Source organism: Canis lupus, chromosome 17 (genome assembly GCF_003254725.2).
Source record: "Canis lupus dingo isolate Sandy chromosome 17, ASM325472v2, whole genome shotgun sequence".
Lineage (NCBI taxonomy): Eukaryota > Metazoa > Chordata > Mammalia > Carnivora > Canidae > Canis > Canis lupus.
This window is the reverse complement of record NC_064259.1, coordinates 24269127-24291154: the sequence shown is the minus strand read 5'-3', so window position 1 is coordinate 24291154 and position 22028 is coordinate 24269127. Positions and strand designations below refer to the sequence as shown.

Below are 22028 nucleotides of genomic sequence, written 5' to 3'. Positions count from 1 at the left end.
CCAAATCAAATCTTACTATTATTCAAAATCTAACTCGAGGTCCAGTTCCCTAAACTCTCCCACTTCACTATAACCCTTCTCTATCCTACACTCAAAAACTGTTTCTGTGCTACTTGTTTATACACTGACTTCCCAAATGTGAGCATAAGGATGTGCTCATAATTTTTTACTCTGATGCTGTCACCAGCATGACTTGATCACACAGTATTAAATATAAAACCCAGGCCTTACCTAAGATTCAGGTTACATACATTTACCAAAAAGGACACTTTCTTTAGAATATTTAAATATGAACACCATTAGTCACAATTTTAACGATAGTACATTATAGGACAAACTTTTTATAATGTTTCTCCTTGTCTGAACTGTATTGGTCAAGTCTAAACAAAAATCAGTGTTTCCTATCAAGCCTTTCCTAACTTTAGCTCTTACCAATGTCCATCCCTAACCTATTAAAGTGGTAACTACAGTCTACCTGTATTACCTGAATTACTAAGGAAATTAATATTGAAATCAACATATTAATTATGTTTTTACAGATGGAAAAGTTAATTAGCAATTTCTTTGACAAAAATTACTTGGGAGAGTCTTAGGACACAGAAAAGAATGTGCAAAGTAATTTCCAGGTATTCCCACCAATAGTGTGGTTCCTCTTCTGAGCGGAAGCATGGCATGGCCAAGTGGTAAACCTTCTATAACAATGACATCTAGGAGCAGTCTGTAAAAACATGATAGTTGGTTGTCCAGCTTTGAGAAGTACTAGTTGACTGGTTGAGGTTAACTGGTTGAGGAATTCAGACTCACGAGCAATAACTATGGCTAAAACAGGCATTGTCTAAACTTCCTCTTCTGCTACAAATTAAAATCACAGACAGATGTTGGCTTAACAGTACTGAAGGATTTGTCAGAAAAGTATTTTAGCCCCCACAAATAGGCATGTAACACAAGAGAACAACAAAGACAAACAAGTGCAAACATGACACTTGCTGTCCAAAGAGTGAAGACAGCTATTTCTCCCATGTAAATATCAGAATGAAAAGAATCCATTACATTGTGGATTACTGTTAGCTTATTACATTCAAATGAGAGTATAATGGAAAAGGTATTATAAAACAAAAATTGAGAAATAAATGTCAGTGGTTACTTTAGTTTCTCTATCAATTATCATTTCCTATGAAAAAGATGACTAAGCCATAATGAAAAGTATTTGCATGAAGTTATTATCACAACATAAGCACGCTAAATGGGCATGTTGAGTGTTATGTGCATGCTCTAACAGATTTTCTAGGTCAATAATCTTACCAAGTAGGAGAATACTTGGAATTTGCTTTTTGTGGTCAAATATAATACCTCTGTGCCCAGGGAATGAAAGTCATTGAGGACACATATGCTTTCCTCTCCTACACAACTTTGTTAGGAGAAAGCAATTTAATTTTAGAGAGTTACTAACATACTTTCATCTTCCCCTTCCTGCAGTGCAGAGGGAACCACCTTTTTAATAACTGCACCAGGACTTGTTTTGCTTAGTCCAGATTCTATGACAAAGTGAAATTGGTGCTTTTAGCAATCAGATGATAAGTACAGGATGCCTATATTATAAAATATATATCATGACATTATAGATGTTATATCACATAAGAAAATATAACATTCAATGCAGAAAAAAGGGAGATGATTCATTCAGAAAGTCGTCCAGACATGTTTCTGTTCTTGTGGGACTCATTTTTGATCAGAATCTGTTTTTAAAAAGTGAAGGCACATGAACTTGTTTTGCATGTCACATTTATAGCACATATACACACACCACAAAGTCAATGTTGTTTTAACAATACTTTTGCAATGCTCAAAACAAATATCAATATATTTTAAAACAAAAAATAAGGTCCTAGGAAGTGGAAAAAATATACAGAAAAATGCTTTAAATAAGAAGAAAAAAATATATATAAAGCTAAAAGAGAAAAGGTACAACCTTTTATAAGTACCGCAATGTACAAAGACCCTGAATAAAAGAGAAACAAGGTAAAGCTTTTTTGGACAAACCCAAAAAAGAAATATAACACATCCACAAAGAAATTACAAACTACATAAAACCAAAAGGCAGTCGCAAGTTCCTGTTAAGATGAATTTCTGGATTCAAGGATCCAGGGGGTTTAGATTCAGGCCAACAATTCAGCTTCCATGAAAATGATTTTCACAAACAGGAAACTAAAACATATTGTTACATACATTTTGCACTTGCACCAAAATTCTTATCATTTGCTTCAATACAACATTATAAGGACATAAAGATTTAGTGTGTAGCTGCCACAAGGTAACAGAACAGCTGCTGTATCCTCTACTGTTGTTCTGTATCTCTCACTTCTTTCTGCCTTCGGAGGGAAAACGGACAGATGATTTTAATGTATGTAACAATATTCTTTGCAATCAGGGTACAGTCTGCAAAAAGTTCTCACTCAAAGGCAATTCCACAAATTTTACTTACACAGCGTCTTCCACCATGCTGAATTTTAAAATAAACATTTTGTAAGTGTTAAAGTCATCAGCATTTTTCAGCACGTTACTCTTAAGAAAATAATATAAACATTGTAACAGAACATGAATATTTAGGCAAAAACAAGTCTTTCAAATGAGTAATATATACTATGTATGTAATTTTCACTCACCTATGAAAATGATAATCTAACCTATATTAGAATATATATTTTGAGAATCTTTAATAATGGTGCCATAAGACATTCCCTCATTATCATCCTGGCCTAGTTTCCACACTAGCAGGCATATATCATAACTAGCTGGCAGTAGAGAAATAATAGATAACCCCAGGGCAAAATATTCCTTCTACTGAAGTCAAGCAATATACAGAGGCCCTAGGCTGCAATGACTGTCTCCTTAACACTATCTCAGAATCTGAAACTCACTGAGGACAGAAATACTAATAAACTAGAGAAATCCTATGTAAGAACCTCAATTCCATACTGATTTTTATATGATCAAATGTCAAGACCTTGCTCAGTTAAGTTAAAAATAATGTGCTCTTGTTATGTTCCTTATAAAACAATAGGTTGTCTAAAAATAATAACAAAAAGTCAGTCTTAACTTTTGTTCTTTCATAATTAAAAAAAGAAAACTGTCTTAAGATAGCATTTAGTTTCAACTATACACCTGCCTTATGTGGTCCTCTAGCACTGCCATAAATATCTCCTTTGTTGCAATGAAAGGGTCCATGTAAGTTAGTATCTGTGGAATGTTTGGTCACTAGACTGAAGGTGGTAAGGGCATAACTAATCAGATGTGCAAAGACAAGCATATGAAATGCATACGTATGTGTAAGATGCTGAAAACAGATAATAAAAATTTATACAAACCATAATATACCGAGTACCTGTAATATTCATGACAGCACATGAGAGGTTCAAATAGAAAAATAAATGAGACACAGTATCTACCCTAAAAGAGCTCGGAGTCCAAGAAAGAGATAGGGGACCCCCCCCCTCCCCCGCCTGCAAAGAAACACTTATAAAAAAAGAATGAAAGCAGTGATTAAGACAAATGCATAGGGACGCCTGAGTGGCTTAGCCTGCCTTCGGGTCAGGGTGTGATTCCAGGTCCAGTGATCCAGTCCCACACCGGGTTCCCTGTGAGAAGCCTGCTTCTCCCTCTCTTTCTCTGCCTCTCTGTGTCTCTCATGAACAAACAAATCTTAAAAAAAAAAAAAAAAAAAAAAAAGACAAATGCATAAATGAGTGTTAAAAAGAGGGAACCCCAATAACCTACAGAAGTTGGGAGATTCTGTAAAGTAGAAAAGTCATCTGAATCATCTTGAAGGATTAACAGGAGACACCCAGATGACTGGGATAGTTTAGGAAAAAGCATAGCACGAGAAAAGTATATTCCACATGGCTGGACTGAAGAGAGGCAAGGAGTCACAGCAAGAACCAAGTCCAGAAAGGCCAGACAGATAGGGATTGAGCTTTGGGCAATGGTCCACTCACTATGCACAAGGCACCATTTTGTTAAGCACTACAGAGGACACAAAAACACACAAATCCTAACTGTCTTGTAAGAAACACATTGACCAACCTCAGTTCAGGTGAGGCTGTGTTCACTTCACATAGGAGGCTTCACTCCATAGGCTCCTCAAGGTCCCTAAGAGAATCCTTCTGGTAAAAGCCCCTGACCCCACATGTAAACTTGTGCTACAAGATATCTATAGAACAGATGCTTTAGGAAGAGTAATCAAACTCCACATGAACTAATTCCGACCTGAGTGTCAGTGAGTGACATCCCATTCAAGGAGAATGAATTGAGGATGTTCAGTCTCTCCAAACTTTTAGAGCTGAAACACTCTAAATCATACATAGCCTGATGTTCTGGTCCTGTAGGAGACTGCCTTTACTGAACTGCTCGTTCTCATTCTCCTGTCAGCCTCTGTGGACAGATACCCAGAGGCTATGTGAGACATTTAAAGTAAAGATGCAGTGAGGGTACTGGTCACAACAGTACACAATGTCCTCTGGGAGGAACCACAGGAGACCCTTCTCTCAAGTCCTTCAGAAATGGTCATACTTTTTCTGAGCATGTGATTTGCTTTAATCTCCTGGATCTTGTCAATTATACCTTTCAGTTTCCCTCTAGAGAAGATGCCAGAAAGCTCAAAGTCAATTTATGGACCCTTATTCTATAGAACCTTATATATTTTGTTTATTAACCTTATAACATGTATTTTGTATACCAACTTCACACCCTTATTTACCCTTTAATTCTCTAATATTGTAGGGCTGCTGTCATTGTAGTATACACACTTATATTGGCCACTTTAAATTTTTGTAGGAACATAGCAGGGTATAAAACTATATTAACCAGTTAGCTGATGGCTTCAAAACATTTAAAAAGTATTATATGCTAGGCCTATGCTGAAGGCTGGGAACAAAAATGGTCAATGAGACAGACTGTATTCTAATGGTCAGGAAACTGAAAGTTAATAGATAAAAGAAGAGACAAACAAGGATACTACAGTAATGAAAACATTTATATAGGGCAAGCATAGGAGGGGAAGTACTCATATGGGGAACACAGAAGTCTAAGACAGATGAGAAGACTTCCTGAACAAACTGCTTGCCTAAGCTGTGACCTACAGGCTAGTAGGAGGGGGTTGTGCCCTGGTAGGGAAGGCTTCAAGTAATGTGCACTCTGCAAATGGGAAGCAGTTCAGGAAGACGAGGACAAAATGGGACAAATAAAGGAGATGAGAGAGGGGCCAGCAGTGGTAAGCAAGGGCCAGGTCATGAAGGCCTGGTAAACCATGTTAAAGAAAGTAGATTTAACCCTGGAGCACGGTGAAACCTGGGACAAGTTTCAGCCAGCTAACATAGATTTGCACATTATTTACTGAGACTTGCTCTTTTCTAGGCGCTGTGCTAAGTGCTTTAAATAATGTACTGAATCCTTATAAGAGTCCTATAAAATTACTCCATTTTACAGATGATGAAACTAAGGCTCACTGAGGGACACCTTGCTAATTCTGGTGATGTCAGAGGATTCTAAGCCAGGTCTTTTGGCTCCAGAGCCTGAGCACCTAACTTAGTGTGCTGCCATCTTCATTTAGAAAAAGGCTTGACATTCTAGTTTAATGTGGAGAAAGGACTGGTTAAGGAGAGCCCAGGACTAGGAAGACCAGCTGAGCCACTGTACGGTAGATAATTCAGGAGAGATATGATAGCAGTGAGAACTGAAACAATGAATCTGAGAGGTAGTAAAGAGACGGAATCCAAAGGCACTGCTTGGGAATTCACTGTCTGCGAAAAAAGCAGAGGCGTTTAATCCAAGAATGACACACAGACAGTAACTGCAGTACCTGAGGCAATGGGACGTAGTGCTTATGGCAAAGGCTCCACAGATAGTTTCCCAGCTCTGCCATTTCAAAGGTGGAAATCCTAGACTATTATTTAACTTCTCTGTATCTTGGTTTCCTCATGCATAAAATGAAGATAATAATAAAACCTCCTCTAAGAACTAAATGACTGACTTCATGTGAAGCACTTAGAATACTCTTGGCACCTAAGTACTCTGTCTCAGCCATTATTATCATTATCATCATTACACCACAAGCATTCTGCAGTGTGGGGAGTATAGGAGGAAAAGCAGTTTACGGGGATATGACAAGTTCAATTTTCAACACTGAAGCTGAAGTGCCTACAGCACCTCCAAGATGACAAATGTCACGTGTGGCTCTGTACTAAGGAAGGGCTTTATGAACAGAAGATTTAGACTTGGGAGCCTTGAGCATATGGCTGATCATTTAAGCCACCCACCTGAGTGACATGGCCTAGAATGTGTGGAATGAGAAAACAAAGGAACCCAGGAGAGCCTTATGAAAAACACTGACACTGAAGAGACACATAGGTAGGAAGAACCTGCCAAAGAGTCTTGAGAAGTGGCCAGAAATATAAGAGAAAAAATGAGAAGCCCATTTTGAGGGAGAGGGGAGAGTATTTAAACAAGAATAAACTGTGCCAGCTGCTGCTAAAAGGGGAAGATATGGATAAAAAGGTATTTGGTGGATTTAGAAATAAAATCTTTGCCCTGATAGTCTAGGTTCTTTTCGGAAGCTAAGAAGTAAAATGTGTTAGAGCACCTATTAATAAAAGGTCCACCATGCTAAGCTCTATTAGCAAGGAAAAAGATACTCAATCCAGATGTCTGCCAGGCAGAGGAAATAGGAATAGACTCTTAGAAGAAGATCACTGAAGGAAGAATAGTATTCAGGGGTTAAAAGAAAAGAGCAAAGTGCTGCAGGTTTTAGCCTGGACAGACTTAACCAGAGGCAATATTCAGAAAGCCTTATGCTTAAGGCACAGTCAAGAAGAATCAATTAATTCAAATAGGTTGGCCCACATGGCATGAAGGGGGTTTCTGAGTGGAAAAATTTAAAACGTAGATCAGAACCATATTATAGAAAGTCTTGACCAAGGAATATAGAAGTAATGCAAATATTTAAATGCTTTTCCTCCCTGGAAAATGCCTAATTATTCTTTAATTCTCAGCTCATAAGCCACCTCTTCGATGTCACTTTAGGTGAAGATAGACTAACCTTTCTTTACATCCTCAAGATACTTTCTATTCCTCTCTGTATTGATACTACATTATGATTATGATATTACACCTTATGATATGATTACGATACTAAACCTCTACACCTTACGGTACTCAAAGGAATGGGCTGTGTCTGGGTATTTCAGCAGGCCAAACAACACATATGCCCAAGAAACACCTTCTGAATAAACACATACACAGTGACATCCGAGTGACACTTTATGAAGACTGACTGGGAGCTAAGTGCAATATGGTTTAGCAAAGAAGTTGGAGGCAGGCCAGTCAGAAAGCCAGCAAGTCAAAAGGAGAAATCAGGATCCCATTCATTCAGGCCACTGTGGAAATGGAGGAAGAAGGGATGGCTCTCTAAAAGGCAACATCAATAGAATTTGGTGGCCAACTAAAATAGGACAAAGAAAAGAAATATAATTTTTTAAAACCTTAAAAAAAAAAAAAAAATTTTTTAAAACCTTAAAAAATGTATGCCCTTTGATTCAGTAATTAGACTTGGAAATATATCCCAAGGGAATAACTACAGAGATTTATGCATACTTTGATTATAAGGGTGGTAAACTGGAAACGATTTTAACTTTGAATAGAGGACTAGTTTAACACATAGTGGTGCCTCTCTCTGCGACATCCATACATTAACATATACTTATAAAAATTATTTAAGGATAATGAGAAAACATGCACAGACTTTTAAAAACTTTCTAAAACAAAGTATGTAATCTGATTTTGTTTGCTATGTATAGGAATACATGTGGGAAAAAAACACAAGAAGAGTTTCTGTCAAAAAGTACATACCAGTATTTCTGAGAAGTAACTGACCTCAGAAGGGTATCTTTTTCTTCTTTCTAATAATTAATTTTTTCAATTTTTATAATAAATATTATTTTTATAATATATTTATTAATATTTTTATAGTAAATATCCTGTTTTTATAGGAAGTGAGCTAGTATTGAGAAAAATCAAGTCATCAGGGAATTTTTTTTGAGACTCGGTGGCAAAAAAGAAAAAATGGAACCACAATTTGAAAGGGCAGATATAAAAAAAAAAAAAGAAAGAAAGGACAGATATTATGAGTGTCATGTTTCTTTGTTTTGCTTTAAGGATTACAGAAATGGAGGAGGAGCCAGTAAACATAGGAGCCAGTAAAGGATGTGCTTTACAGAAAAAAGGGAACCTTTGATATATTTTTCTGCTTTTAAACAAAATGCACAGTATAGCCAATGATACCAGGGAGAAGTCTTAGAAAGAGAGAAGGAAACAAAACAAACCCTACCAAGATTACATTTTTGTAGCACTTGTCATAGAAAAACTGTTAACTTACTAAACAGTGGGAAGAACATGGGCTTTGGCATCAAACAGAGCTGAAGCCATGTACCACTCTGCAGCCATGTGACCTGGGCAAGTTGCTAGAGTGAGTCTGTCTCCTAGGGCTGGCGTGAGGCAAAGTGTTGCCTTGTGCAGTCATGAGAATAAGGGGGTCTGTAGGACAGTGACTAGGGGGATAGCTATGAGCTCAGGACTCCACCTTCAGACTTTGATTCTTTCGGCAGGTCTAAGCCCAGACCTGAGCATCTATGTTCTAAATAGCTCCCTGGTGTTATTATTGCATGGGCAGGTAGAGAAACGTGAAGAACTCAGTGCCTGGCACATGGCAAGTAACTGTTAGATGGTTGTCTTTATGTACAGTAGCCTCCATAGGGCTTCTGTCACTGTTCATTAAGGCTATCATGACTTTTTTTTTTCTCATTAACACAATGCCAAGATCTGTCCTAAATGAGCAGCTCAGATTTTTTGCTATGAAAGAGAGAACTAAAATGAGCAAAGAAAACAACATAAATGCCATTAAAGCATTCAGAGATTCAACCTGGGAGACTCAAAAGGTCTTTGACATGTAATCACATATAATTTTGCTAAGGCAAATTTAAATCCTTTCTGCTTTGTGATGTGTGAGACCAAGTCACTTTGCTGATCCATGTGCTTCCTACTGATCAGTATCCAAACTTAATTTAGGTTTGTTGTATTCTATTCATCACCGTAAATAGATAAAAGCTTCATTCTCTGTAAAACAGTCTCAAAGGAGAGCCAACCTCTCTGCTACCAAGATATTTGCAAATTTGGGGAAATGGAAAAGGTTTCAGGAAATATTCTAGCAAATGTCAAAGAGCTACTGTATAATTACATTTTTTTTTAACATAAGGGAAAGGTCTTATCCTTTTTCATAGTTTCCAGCAATAAAAAGTCACATGAAAAGGTCAGAGTGCATGGCATTTAATGCACCCAATATTTCAATAGTCTATCTGTCTGCCTTTCTTCTTGGCCTCCTAGAATATGCTAGCTGTTAGGAAGGGTAACTGAAATGCAATCCTGGAGGAGTCTCTTTAAAATTAGAATAAATGCAGTGTGAGCCCCAGAGAATGCTGGCTCTTGCTGGCCATCTTGGTCTCTCACTGCAACATTTGCTACAGGCAAGTTGTGCTCAGTTGAACACTAAGCAAAAAGTGCAAGAAATTAAAATTGTCTGAAAACCCTGAAGACTGAACTATCTATGATTGGTAGACTGCTTTTACTTCCTAGGTAACTGCCAGCTTTCTTGGAGCAAATGAGAACTACGATAGACCAAAATGAAGGAGCCAAACACAGGACTGCTAGACACTAAGTATGTAATCTGGGGGTTCAGTAAGTAACTCTTCCTGAATACAGATTGAAGAGTTTGAGTAGGTGTGCTGATCCAAATTAGCTAGTGGGAATTTATGTTTTCCTTAGTGACTAGCCCTCTATCCCCTAGATAGTAGAAAGACAGCATCTTTCATATTTAGAATTTAGGCAAAGGAGCTAAACATGGATTAAAATATGGATTATTGGGATCCCTGGGTGGCGCAGCGGTTTGGCGCCTGCCTTTGGCCCAGGGCGCGATCCTGGAGACCTGGGATCGAATCCCACGTCAGGCTCCCGGTGCATGGAGCCTGCTTCTCCCTCTGCCTATGTCTCTGCCCCCCTCTCTCTCTCTCTCTGTATGACTATCATAAATAAAATAAAAAAAAAATATATGGATTATTTTGGGATGCCTGGGTGGCTCAGTGGTTGAGCGTCTGCCTTCAGCTCAGGGCATGATCCCGGGGTGCAGGGATCGAGTCCCACATCGGGCTCCCTGCTAGGAGCCTGCTTCTCCCTCTGCCTATGTCTCTGCCTCTCTCTGTGTCTCTCATGAATAAATAAATAAAATCTTTAAAAAATATATATATGGATTATTTTAGGGGTGCCTGGGTGGCTTAGTCAGTTGGGCATCTGTCTTCAGCTCAGGTCATGATCTCAGGGTCCTGGGATTGTGCCCATCATTGGGCTCCCAGCTCAATGGGGAATCTGCTTCCCCCTCTTCCTCTGCCTGCCCTCCCCCCGCCCCCCCGCTCATGTTCTCTCTCAAATAAATAAAATCTTTTAAAAATTAAATAAAAATAAAATATGGATTATTTTACTTGGAATTTTAAAACTCAAAACTTAAATATATTTGTATGATGTTTCAGAACATTAACATATGAGGTGATTTCCTTGAATAACTTTAGCTAGAAATGGATGACTAAAAACATGATTATTTTGGGGCAAGAGTTAAGTTTTTCCACAATGGCTCCAAACCGCCTTCTTATCTATTGTCTGTTTTGTACAATTAAGTCGTCAGCTCAATCACATTCATTGTGCCTACTTTACTGCTTAGCCTCATACTGGCCTAAACTCTATGCCCTCTCCTGCCGTTAGCCATCCTTTTTTTCTGCCTACCCAAATCACATATAGTCTTCAAGGTCCAAGGGGGCTGCAGCTTCTTAAAGAAGTGTTTCAACACTATATGATTTCTCTTTGCTGAACACTCCTATAATTATTCAGCAAAATATTTATATATGATATTCCATAAAATTTTGCATGTAATTATGTCATATTATATTTTTCCTTTAGGTTTTTCCATGTGTATTCTTATTTACCCACTAAGACTGTAAACTTCTTGTAGGCAAGGTCATATTTTAAACAACATATACCTTCACACAGAATATTAAGTATTTTATTCTCACCTCCAACCACTCTAACCTAACATCAAGTTTCAAATGTACATATTTGTGCCGCCTAATGGTGAAAGGAATTATTGCATGGTTACAGCTCAGTAATTGCTTATCAAACATTTAACAAGTAATGATGGGACCAAATCTTTATTTAAAATCAAAGAAGAGTAAAACTGTCGTTAAAAATGACAAAACACCAGAGATGATGATGATATAACTCATTTTGGTGAGGATGAATTACAAGTTTAAAATTATGTGATAAATTTATTATAACTGTCAATTAAAAAAAACTTTCTCATATAAAAGCCTTTTTTTCTCTAAGTCAGAAAATTCTTTTTGGGTTTGGGTTAGTCTAGTACTGAAAAAACTTACATAATCATACTGAAATGTGATTAGAAGTACACCTGAAATCATCCATAACAGAGATCAGTGAAATATATATTGAGGAGAACACGCTAGGACACTATGCTTGTCTTATTTTTTAGATAAAAGAAAAAATATTTAACTCAACTAATACTAAGTCACCATGTACAGAACATTGCATACCCTCAAGAACGTTATAATCTAGTAAGAGTATAAAGCAAGCACATTAATGGTGAAATTTAAGGTGCTCAGGACAAATTTCTCGCTGTTACTACTATAGGAACAACACATCTGTATAACATTATATAATGGGTATTTCAGGATAAGTGTGTATTTTCTAAATGTTCTTAATCTCAGTGAAATATATTCTGAACAAAGACACAGAAGCTACTTTCCTTGTTTTGCATTTTCATTTCTTCAGTTTTTCTTGGTAAGACTTCATCCTTAGCTTATTGATGTCCTAAACTTCTATGTGCCCATTAGTGCTGACTGCCAAACTGATGTCAGCAACACTGAATTTAGTTTTGTGCATGAGCAGTGAAGATGTTATTTTATGATAATTCATTTTAATATGTGGTCTCTAGAATGGAATAATTTATTTATAATGGTTATTTGTTAAAACAGAGAGCTTGTTTTTTACATAATTGATTATCAAAAGCAAATCTCAGGGACCTAAAGATTAGAAAGTTGGGTTAGGCCCTTTCTGAGGCTTTAATTCCTTTTCTAGGGAAGGTACTCTGGGCTAGATGGTTTCTAAGATCCTCTTGGGACAGCTGGGTGGCTCAGTGGTTGAGCATCTGCCTTTAGCTCAGGGCGTGATCTGGAAGTCCCAGGATCGAATCCCACCTCGGGTTCCCTGCATGGAGTCTCCTTCTCCCTCTGGCACTTTCTCTGTGTCTCTCTTGAAAAAATAAAGAAAATCTTAAAAAAAAAAAAAAAAAGATCCTCTTCACCTCTGACCTTTGATGAAACTTTTTATGCTCACTTGACACCACACCTGATTCCTGAGAGCAGAGCTGCCCTTGACTCTTCCCCTGATGCCTCCTTCGGTGTGCCTGCTCCCCTTATCTTAGGCAGAACCATAACTTCCTCTTTTGGTACTCCCTCCATGATCTGACCATTTAAGCTTCTTTGTTTTTCTTTTTAAACTCTTTTTTTGAGGAAAGCCATCCTGTTCACTATTGTTACAAAAGTGCTTTATGATTTGGAGGTTCTGTTAACTAAAATCATACTACAAATATAAGAGGCACCAAGTTATAATAGAAAGAGTGTGGGATATTCAATGAGAGGAATAACTCTGAGAAGCTCTTTCACCTCAGTTTCTGCTTCAGTTTTGCCCTACAACTTGAATATTAATAACAGTAACTACCATGTATGGTTATGGTTATTGTCAGGTTTAACTGACCTTATACATATAAAATACTTAGCACAACGCCTGGTACGTTGTAAATGCTCAATAAATATTAGCTGCTATTACTGTTATAATCCTATTTCTTTTTTTATAATTATGTTGTACAATATATTCTTCTTTTCTAACTGAAGTAAATAGAATCATCTGGGTTTCTCTTTTTTTTCACTGATGGGGGTGTGGAATCAGTTGCCAGTTCTAGCAGGAAAAATTATACACTGTGGTTGTTGACTAGTACTTTGAGTGATGACTAAGTAACACACATTCCCCAAAGTTATAAATCAACTTGCTATTAAAATATCTTCCAGATTTCAGAATAGAGAACTCTATAGATACATCCTTATCCACTATAAGATAATCTATTATCCTGCCTACATTTAGGAAGATCTTTATTAGTAAAAGATATATTCCAACAACATGCTTGTGTTTATAGAGAAATCTAGTAGATGAATGTGTTCCATGATGTCAAAAATACCTTTAAAGAAATCATTAAATACTATAAGCTATCAGATTAGCGAGGAAATAGAAAACATACTGTTGAATGAGAAGGGTGAGCCTAAGCTGGATGCCACAGTTAAGTGGCAATTAAGTGGCATCACATTAAAAAAGCAAAAAAAAAAAAAAACAACAAAAACCCACCACCACTTGAATGTCTTTATACCTCCCTGTCCCATTCCACAGGCATGAAGAATTGTGTTCTGCAGGAGCTTCACTGGGTAGATAGACACTATTTCATATGCAATAAGACCATCAAGCCCATAAGTCATTTCATATTAGTTATTACCACAGAATTTCAAGAGAAAGCCAAACTAACAGGGACAAAACATTTTTTGGTTTACTCTACCAATGTAATTTTGGACTATATATTTCTTCTAAATCATGGGTACTTAGTTGTAAAGATGCCTCATCCTGGCAGAGTTCATTAACTGAAGTTCCACTTTGTATCCTAAAGTACATTAAACCCTAAAGGAACAACAGTGATGCCATGGAGAGAAGATGCAAGAACTTTAAACCTTTTCTTACATAATGCGGCACAACATCTTTCATGTTAACCACAAGCAGTTTTATGACAATTTAGCAATTATCAGATGAGGGTGATAATTTATCATAGGTATCACCATCATACAATATGGCTTGGTAGAAATCAGAGTGGAGAGCAGAAACATGCAAATAAGATTTTTCTTGAACTAGGTGACTCTGGGCTTGTAAAATTAGTAACACTTCAGCATGTTTCTGGATAATTCATTTTCCATGTATATATATTCATATATATTATTTTGTCTCTACACATGTATCAATATATATAGATAAAAATAAGATGTACAATTGGTTTTTTTACATAACAAATATGAAAATGTAAACATTTAAACAAATGTGATACCATCAATGGAACCACCTTACCCTGATATGCCCAGCAATAGACATGACTCTTGACTAAGTGTGAGATAGTAGTATGAGCTACAAACTAGGAAGCAGAAAAATGAGGTTCCATTCCTCACCTATGGAAAATTATTAACCTCCTTGTATGCCAGTTCTATTTAACTATAAAATGGAAGGAGTACTTGCCTTCCTACCAACCAGAATCATTTGTTGGAAGTAGTGAAATAGTAAATGCAAAAAATACTTTTCAAGCTATAAAGAGCAATAGTATGTTAAGATACTTTCAAGACAGTTTTGGTGCTTTAAAAAAAAAAACTTAAAAATAGAATATGAGTTAATTGTATGTGTTTTCTGTCTATTGCAAGAGGACGAAAAAAATTTTATAAAGATATCTCTGATATTTTAAAAGAATACATAATAAGACATTTTAGCACATGGGGTCAACTTAGTAAAAAACCACAGTATCTTATATCTTGAGAAAAAATATGAAAAAATGCTTCATAAATTCTAAAGGGCTACCCATAAAGTTTAGCAATTGTTGCCACTCACATAAACCATCGCCTTTTGAGATGGGTGCTTACCTTCTCTTAGACGGTCTACTACAAAAGTAAAGCCTGTAGTTCTTGGGTGTAAGACATATTCATATTTCTGAAGTCCATTCTTTTCAGCAAAATCATTACTTCGAGCCTTGCTGTTTTCTAAAAAAAATAAAAGACTATTAGAAGCCATAAAATAAAGGAAGATAAATGAGATAAGAAAACAGTGAAAGATTTGATAAAATGGCAGTTAATTCATCTGTAATTACTGAATACAGTATGTAGGAGTCAAATGAAAAGATACAAACACTTTAGTCCCTAACAAAGATCCTAGAATTTTTGTAATTTTTGGAATTTTTATAATAGGGTATTACTGATAGGACTTTTTATAACTATTTCCTGAAATTCATATTTAAATCTTTGAAATTAAACCAGCTCTGCAAGAAATTTTAAGGGGGACTCTTAAAATTCCCCTTTAAGAAGAAGTCCAGTGGAACAATCCACAAAAAGAAGGACTGAATAGATATCATGGGGACACTAAACTCATATCTTTCAATAATAACTCTGAACGTGAATGGGCTTAATGACCCCATCAAAAGGCACAGGGTTTCAGACTGGATAAAAAAGCAGGACCCATCTATTTGCTGTCTACAAGAGACTCATTTTAGACAGAAGGACACCTACAGCCTGAAAATAAAAGGTTGGAGAACCATTTACCATTCAAATGGTCCTCAAAAGAAAGCAGGGGCAGCCATCCTTATATCAGATAAACTAAAATTTACCCCAAACACTATAGTGAGAGATGAAGAGGGACACTATATCATACTTAAAGGATCTATCCAATAAGAGGACTTAACAATCCTCAATATATATGCCCCGAATGTGGGAGCTGCCAAATATATAAATCAATTAATAACCAAAGTTAAGATATACTTAGATAATAATACACTTATACTTGGTGACTTCAATCTAGCGCTTTCTACACTCGATAGGTCTTCTAAGCACAACATCTCCAAAGAAACGAGAGCTTTAAATGATACACTGGACCAGATGGATTTCACAGATATCTACAGAACTTTACATCCAAACTCAACTGAATACACATTCTTCTCAAGCGCACATGGAACTTTCTCCAGAATAGACCACATACTGGGTCACAAATTGGGTCTGAACTGATACCAAAAGATTGGGATCGTCCTCTACATATTCTCAGACCATAATGCCTTGAAATTAGAACTAGATCACAACAAGAAGTTTGGAAGGACTTCAAACACGTGGAGGTTAAGGACCAGCCTGCTAAAAGATGAAAGGGTCAACCAGGAAATTAAGGAAGAATTAAAGAGATTCATGGAAACTAATGAGAATGAAGATACAACCGTTCAAAATCTTTGGGATGCGGCAAAAGCAGTCCTGAGGGGGAAATACATCGCAATACAAGCATCCATTCAACAACTGGAAAGAACTCAAATACAAAAGCTAACCTTACACATAAAGGAGCTAGAGAAAAAACAGCAAATAGATCCTACACCCAGCAGAAGACGAGAGTTAATAAAGATTCGAGCAGAACTAAACGAAATCGAGACCAGAAGAACTGTGGAACAGATCAACAAAACCAGGAGTTGGTTCTTTGAAAGAATTAATAAGATAGATAAACCATTAGCCAGCCTTATTAAAAAGAAGAGAGAGAAGACTCAAATTAACAAAATCATGAATGAAAAAGGAGAGATCACTACCAACACCAAGGAAATACAAACGATTTTAAAAACATATTATGAACAGCTATACACCAATAAATTAGGCAATCTAGAAGAAATGGACGCATTTCTGGAAAGTCACAAACTACCAAAACTGGAACAGGAAGAAATAGAAAACCTGAACAGGTCAATAACCAGGGAGGAAATTGAAGCAGTCATCAAAAACCTCCCAAGACACAAAAGTCCAGGGCCAGATGGCTTCCCAGGGGAATTCTATCAAACGTTTAAAGAAGAAACCATACCTATTCTACTAAAGCTGTTTGGAAAGATAGAAAGAGATGGAGTACTTCCAAATTCGTTTTATGAGGCCAGCATCACCTTAATTCCAAAACCAGACAAGGACCCCACCAAAAAGGAGAATTATAGACCAATATCCCTGATGAACATGGATGCAAAAATTCTCAACAAGATACTAGCCAATAGGATCCAACAGTACATTAAGAAAATTATTCACCATGACCAAGTAGGATTTATCCCTGGGACACAAGGCTGGTTCAACACTCATAAAACAATCAATGTGGTTCATCTTATCAGCAAGAGAAAAACCAAGAACCATATGATCCTCTCATTAGATGCAGAGAAAGCATTTGACAAAATACAGCATCCATTCCTGATCAAAACTCTTCAGAGTGGGGATCCCTGGGTGGCGCAGCGGTTTAGCACCTGCCTTTGGCCCAGAGCGCGGTCCTGGAGACCCGGGATCGAATCCCACATCGGGCTCCCGGTGCATGGAGCCTGCTTCTCCCTCTGCCTATGTCTCTGCCTCTCTCTCTGTGTGTGACTATCATAAATAAATAAAAATTAAAAAAAAAAAAAAACTCTTCAGAGTGTAGGGATAGAGGGAACATTCCTCAACATCTTAAAAGCCATCTACGAAAAGCCCACAGCAAATATAATTCTCAATGGGGAAGCACTGGGAGCCTTTCCCCTAAGATCAGGAACAAGACAGGGATGTCCACTCTCAGCACTGCTATTCAACATAGTACTGCAAATCCTAGGCTCAGCAATCAGACAACAAAAAGACATTAAAGGCATTCAAATTGGCAAAGAAGAAGTCAAACTCTCCCTCTTCGCTGATAACTACTCTACATAGAAAACCCAAAAGCCTCCACCCCAAGATTGCTAGAACTCATACAGCAATTTGGTAGCATGGCAGGATACAAAATCAATGCTCAGAAATCAGTGGCATTTCTACACACTAACAATGAGACTGAAGAAAGAGAAATTAAGGAGTCAATCCCATTTACAATTGCACCCAAAAGCATAAGATACCTAGGAATAAACCTAACCAAAGAGGTAAAGGATGTATACCCTAAAAACTATAGAACACTTCTGAAAGAAATTGAGGAAGACACAAAGAGATGGAAAAATATCCCATGCTCATGGATTGGCAGAATTAATATTGTGAAAATGTCAATGTTACCCAGGGCAATTTACACGTTTAATGCAATCCTTATCAAAATACCATGGACTTTCTTCAGAGAGTTAGAACAAATTATTTTAAGATTTGTGTGGAATCAGAAAAGACCCCGAATAGCCAGGGGAATTTTAAAAAAGAAAACCATATCTGGGGGCATCACAATGCCAGATTTCAGGTTGTACTACAAAGCTGTGGTCATCAAGACAGTGTGGTACTGGCACAAAAACAGACACACAGATCAATGGAACAGAATAGAGAACCCAGAAGTGGACCCTCAACTCTATGGTCAACTAATATTCGACAAAACAGGAAAGACTCTCCACTGGGAAAAGGACAGTCGCTTCAATAAATGGTGCTGGGAAAATTGGACATCCACATGCAGAAGAATGAAACTAGACCACTCTCTTTCACCATACACAAAGATAAACTCAAAATGGATGAAAGATCTAAGTGTGAGACAAGATTCCATCAAAATCCTAGAGGAGAACACAGGCAACACCCTTTTTGAACTCAGCCACAGTAACTTCTTACAAGATACATCCACAAAGGCAAAAGAAACAAAAGCAAAAATGAACTATTGGGACTTCATCAAGGTAAGAAGCTTTTGCACAGCAAAGGATACAGTCAACAAAACTCAAAGACAACCTACAGAATGGGAGAAGATATTTGCAAATGATGTATCAGATAAAGGGATAGTTTCCAAGATCTATAAAGAACTTACTAAAGTCAACAGCAAAGAAACAAACAATCCAATCATGAAATGAGCAAAGGACATGAAGAGAAATCTCACAGAGGAAGACATAGACATGGCCAACATGCACATGAGAAAATGCTCTGCATCACTTGCCATCAGGGAAATACAAATCAAAACCACAATGAGATACCACCTCACACCAGTGAGAATGGGGAAAATTAACAAGGCAGGAAACCACAAATGTTGGAGAGGATGTGGAGAAAAGGGAACCCTCTTACCCTGTTGGTGGGAATGTGAACTGGTGCAGCCACTCTGGAAAACTGTGTGGAGGTTCCTCAAAGAGTTAAAAATAGACCTGCCCTACGACCCAGCAATTGCACTGTTGGGGATTTACCCCAAAGATTCAGATGCAATGAAACGCCGGGACACCTGCACCCCGATGTTTCTAGCAGCAATGTCCACAATAGCCAAACTGTGGAAGGAGCCTCGGTGTCCATCGAAAGATGAATGGATAAAGAAGATGTGGTTTATGTATACAGTGGAATATTACTCAGCCATTAGAAATGACAAATACCCACCATTTGCTTCAATGTGGATGGAACTGGAGAGTATTATGCTGAGTGAAATGAGCCAATCGGAGAAGGACAAAGATTATATGTTCTCATTCATTTGGGGACTATAAATAATAGTGAAAGGGAATATAAGGGAAGGGAGAAGAAATGTGTGGGAAATATCAGAAAGGGAGACAGAACATAAAGACTCCTAACTCTGGGAAACGAACTAGGGGTGGTGGAAGGGGAGGAGGGCAGGGGGTGGGGGGTGGGGGTGAATGGGTGACGGGCACTGAGGGGGACACTTGACAGGATGAGCACTGAGTGTTATTCTGTATGTTGGCAAATTGAACACCAATAAAAAATAAATTTATTATTAAAAAAAAATCTTTAAAATTACTTAAAGGATTTCCTTAGGTAGTCAATATACAATGAAAACTGAAATACAATTATAATACAAATAAACTAAAATGTTCATAAAATAGTCCATACATAATAAAAATTGAAATATTAAAAGATGCTAATAAAACTAAGATAGTAATAAAATATAAGGACCTGGACCCCCAGAAAAAAAAAAAAAAGGTAGCCAATATGTCAAATGTAACAACTCAACATTTCTTTTAACCCAGTAATTTAGGGCTTCAATGCAAAGTGAAATGTCTGCCTTGCTCAGGCACAGAACATGCTAATATTACTAACCAAAACCACTCCCCAACAGAATGGGCACATGATTAGCACATCATGTACAAACATCTGAACATGGTTTGGCTGAATATAGTTACAGAGTCAAGTATATGTTCCAATTGTTGGCAAAAACTTCTTTTTCCATTCCATGAGGTAACTTTATAAGTTCCAAGAAGAACCAAACCCATTATTCAGCAAATATATTTGGAAAAAGTAGTGTTCAGAAATTTGGCCTCAACTGCTGGGAGAGATCATGAAATACCTTCTGATGACAGCAGATGTTAGAATCTGCAACTCTCAGCTGCATCCTAAAATTTACAGACTATTCCAAGTCATAAGAAAAAAAACTTCCTCTATATAAACCCAACCTTCCTAGGAATAAATTTAAGATCACAGAGTCCTCAAACCTCAAAAAACCATGTATGGATTCCACAACAGTATAATATTCAAAGAATACACTTCTAAAAAGGTGACACTCTATTTTCATAATTGAAGAAACAAGTTAAAGAACTAAATATGCATAGTCCCCAGATAAAAGTATAGACTGTGAACATGGAAAGGAATAAGCTCATCTCACATTCATTTGAGGAGAATACCCTGGGCACAGAACTCAAAACACTATGTGATAGACAGCTAGGAGGACCTTCCATGGAAGGAGGAATCTCAGGGACAGTACAAAGACGAGTAGTTAACTACTTCCAGGAAACTGGAAGTTTCCTCTTCCAGTTCATCACAGACTTTGGGGATCCGAAGACAAAACTGAACTCTGCTATAGAATGGGAATACAAGTAGTTCTAAAAACATAGAGTCACAACGTGCTGAGGTAGAGGTAATCAGAGACATGAAGAGATGCAGATTTTTCCTTCTATTTCCATTTCATTTACCCACTCCCCCACTCTGATTATTAGTAACTGCAACAGCCTCCCTCTTTCTGACCACAGCCTCCTGTCTTGTCAGCTCACTGCTGGTAATGCTCCAGGGCCAACACTCCTCCCACCCCCAAAGAGACTACTGGCGGCCATTCTATGTTCTCAAACCAGCCAAGCAGGTTTGCACTTCAGGGTCTGTGCAAGTGTTCTTTCTGCTGCCCAGAATGCCTAGTACCCAGGCACCTGCAAGGTTTTTTGCTTTGTTTGGTTAGTCTCTATTTACACAGAAATTTAAGGGGCTGCTTTTAACTACCTTATATAAAAGAGAATTCTGTGCCCTATCTATTCCTCTCCCTGTCCTTATCTTGCTTTATTTCTCTGCATAGGATTTATGGATATCTGACATATTTTTATTAACTGGTTTTTTAGTCTGTCTTTCTTCATAGAATGTAAGCTTCATAAAAGTAGGGACTTTATTTTGTATATAAAGCTTCAGAGCACTCATTAAATGAAATTTATGTATAACAGTGATTACGTGTAATATTAAAATTGTTAAATCCTAGAAAAGCTTTCTTTTCCAGATCAGGAAAAAAGAACTCAAAATTACAGTATACCAATTGTTATGATTAATTTTATGAATCAAACTGGCATAGCCAGAGTACCCAGATAGTTGGTCAAACATTATTCTAGATATTTTGTGAAGGTATTTGTGAATGAGATTAATAACTAAATCAGAAGACTTCATATAAACAGATTACTCTCCATATTGTGAGTGAGCCATATCCAATCACTTGAAGGCTTTAAAAGAAAAAGACTAACCTCCTTAAGCAAGAAAGAATTCTGTCAGCAGACTGACTGCCTCTGGACTCAAACTACAACTCCTCCCTGAGTCTCCAGCCTGCTAACTCACCCTGCAAATTTTTGACTTGCCAAACCTCCACAATCATGTGAGGCAACTCCTTAAAATAAATCCCCAACTCCCAGCTCAATTTCTCTCAATCTCAACCTCTCCCCCTCCACCATACACACAAATATACACACACATCCTATTGGTTGTTTCCCTAGACAACCCTACCAAATAAACCAGTATGATATAAAACTGCCCAACCTTTAAAACACATGTTTTCAAGGAATAAATAATGATAGGAGAGATAATATAACATTAGGTGCAAAGAAAGGTGTAATGCCACTTTTAAAATTGTTTAAAATTATATGTATG

The 22028-nt window shown here is 37.3% G+C and overlaps 1 protein-coding gene across 5 annotated transcripts in view; it reads right to left on the bottom strand.

Annotated features, from left to right (window-relative positions):
* LCLAT1 (lysocardiolipin acyltransferase 1) overlaps positions 1 to 22028 on the bottom strand; it is a 192698-nt gene that overhangs the window by 56645 nt on the left and 114025 nt on the right. For all 5 annotated transcript variants that reach the window (XM_049095956.1, XM_049095955.1, XM_049095958.1 and 2 more), the window contains one exon: positions 14883 to 14999. In XM_049095956.1, coding sequence (XP_048951913.1) covers positions 14883 to 14999 — 117 coding nt within the window. The remainder of the gene's footprint in view (positions 1 to 14882; positions 15000 to 22028) is intronic.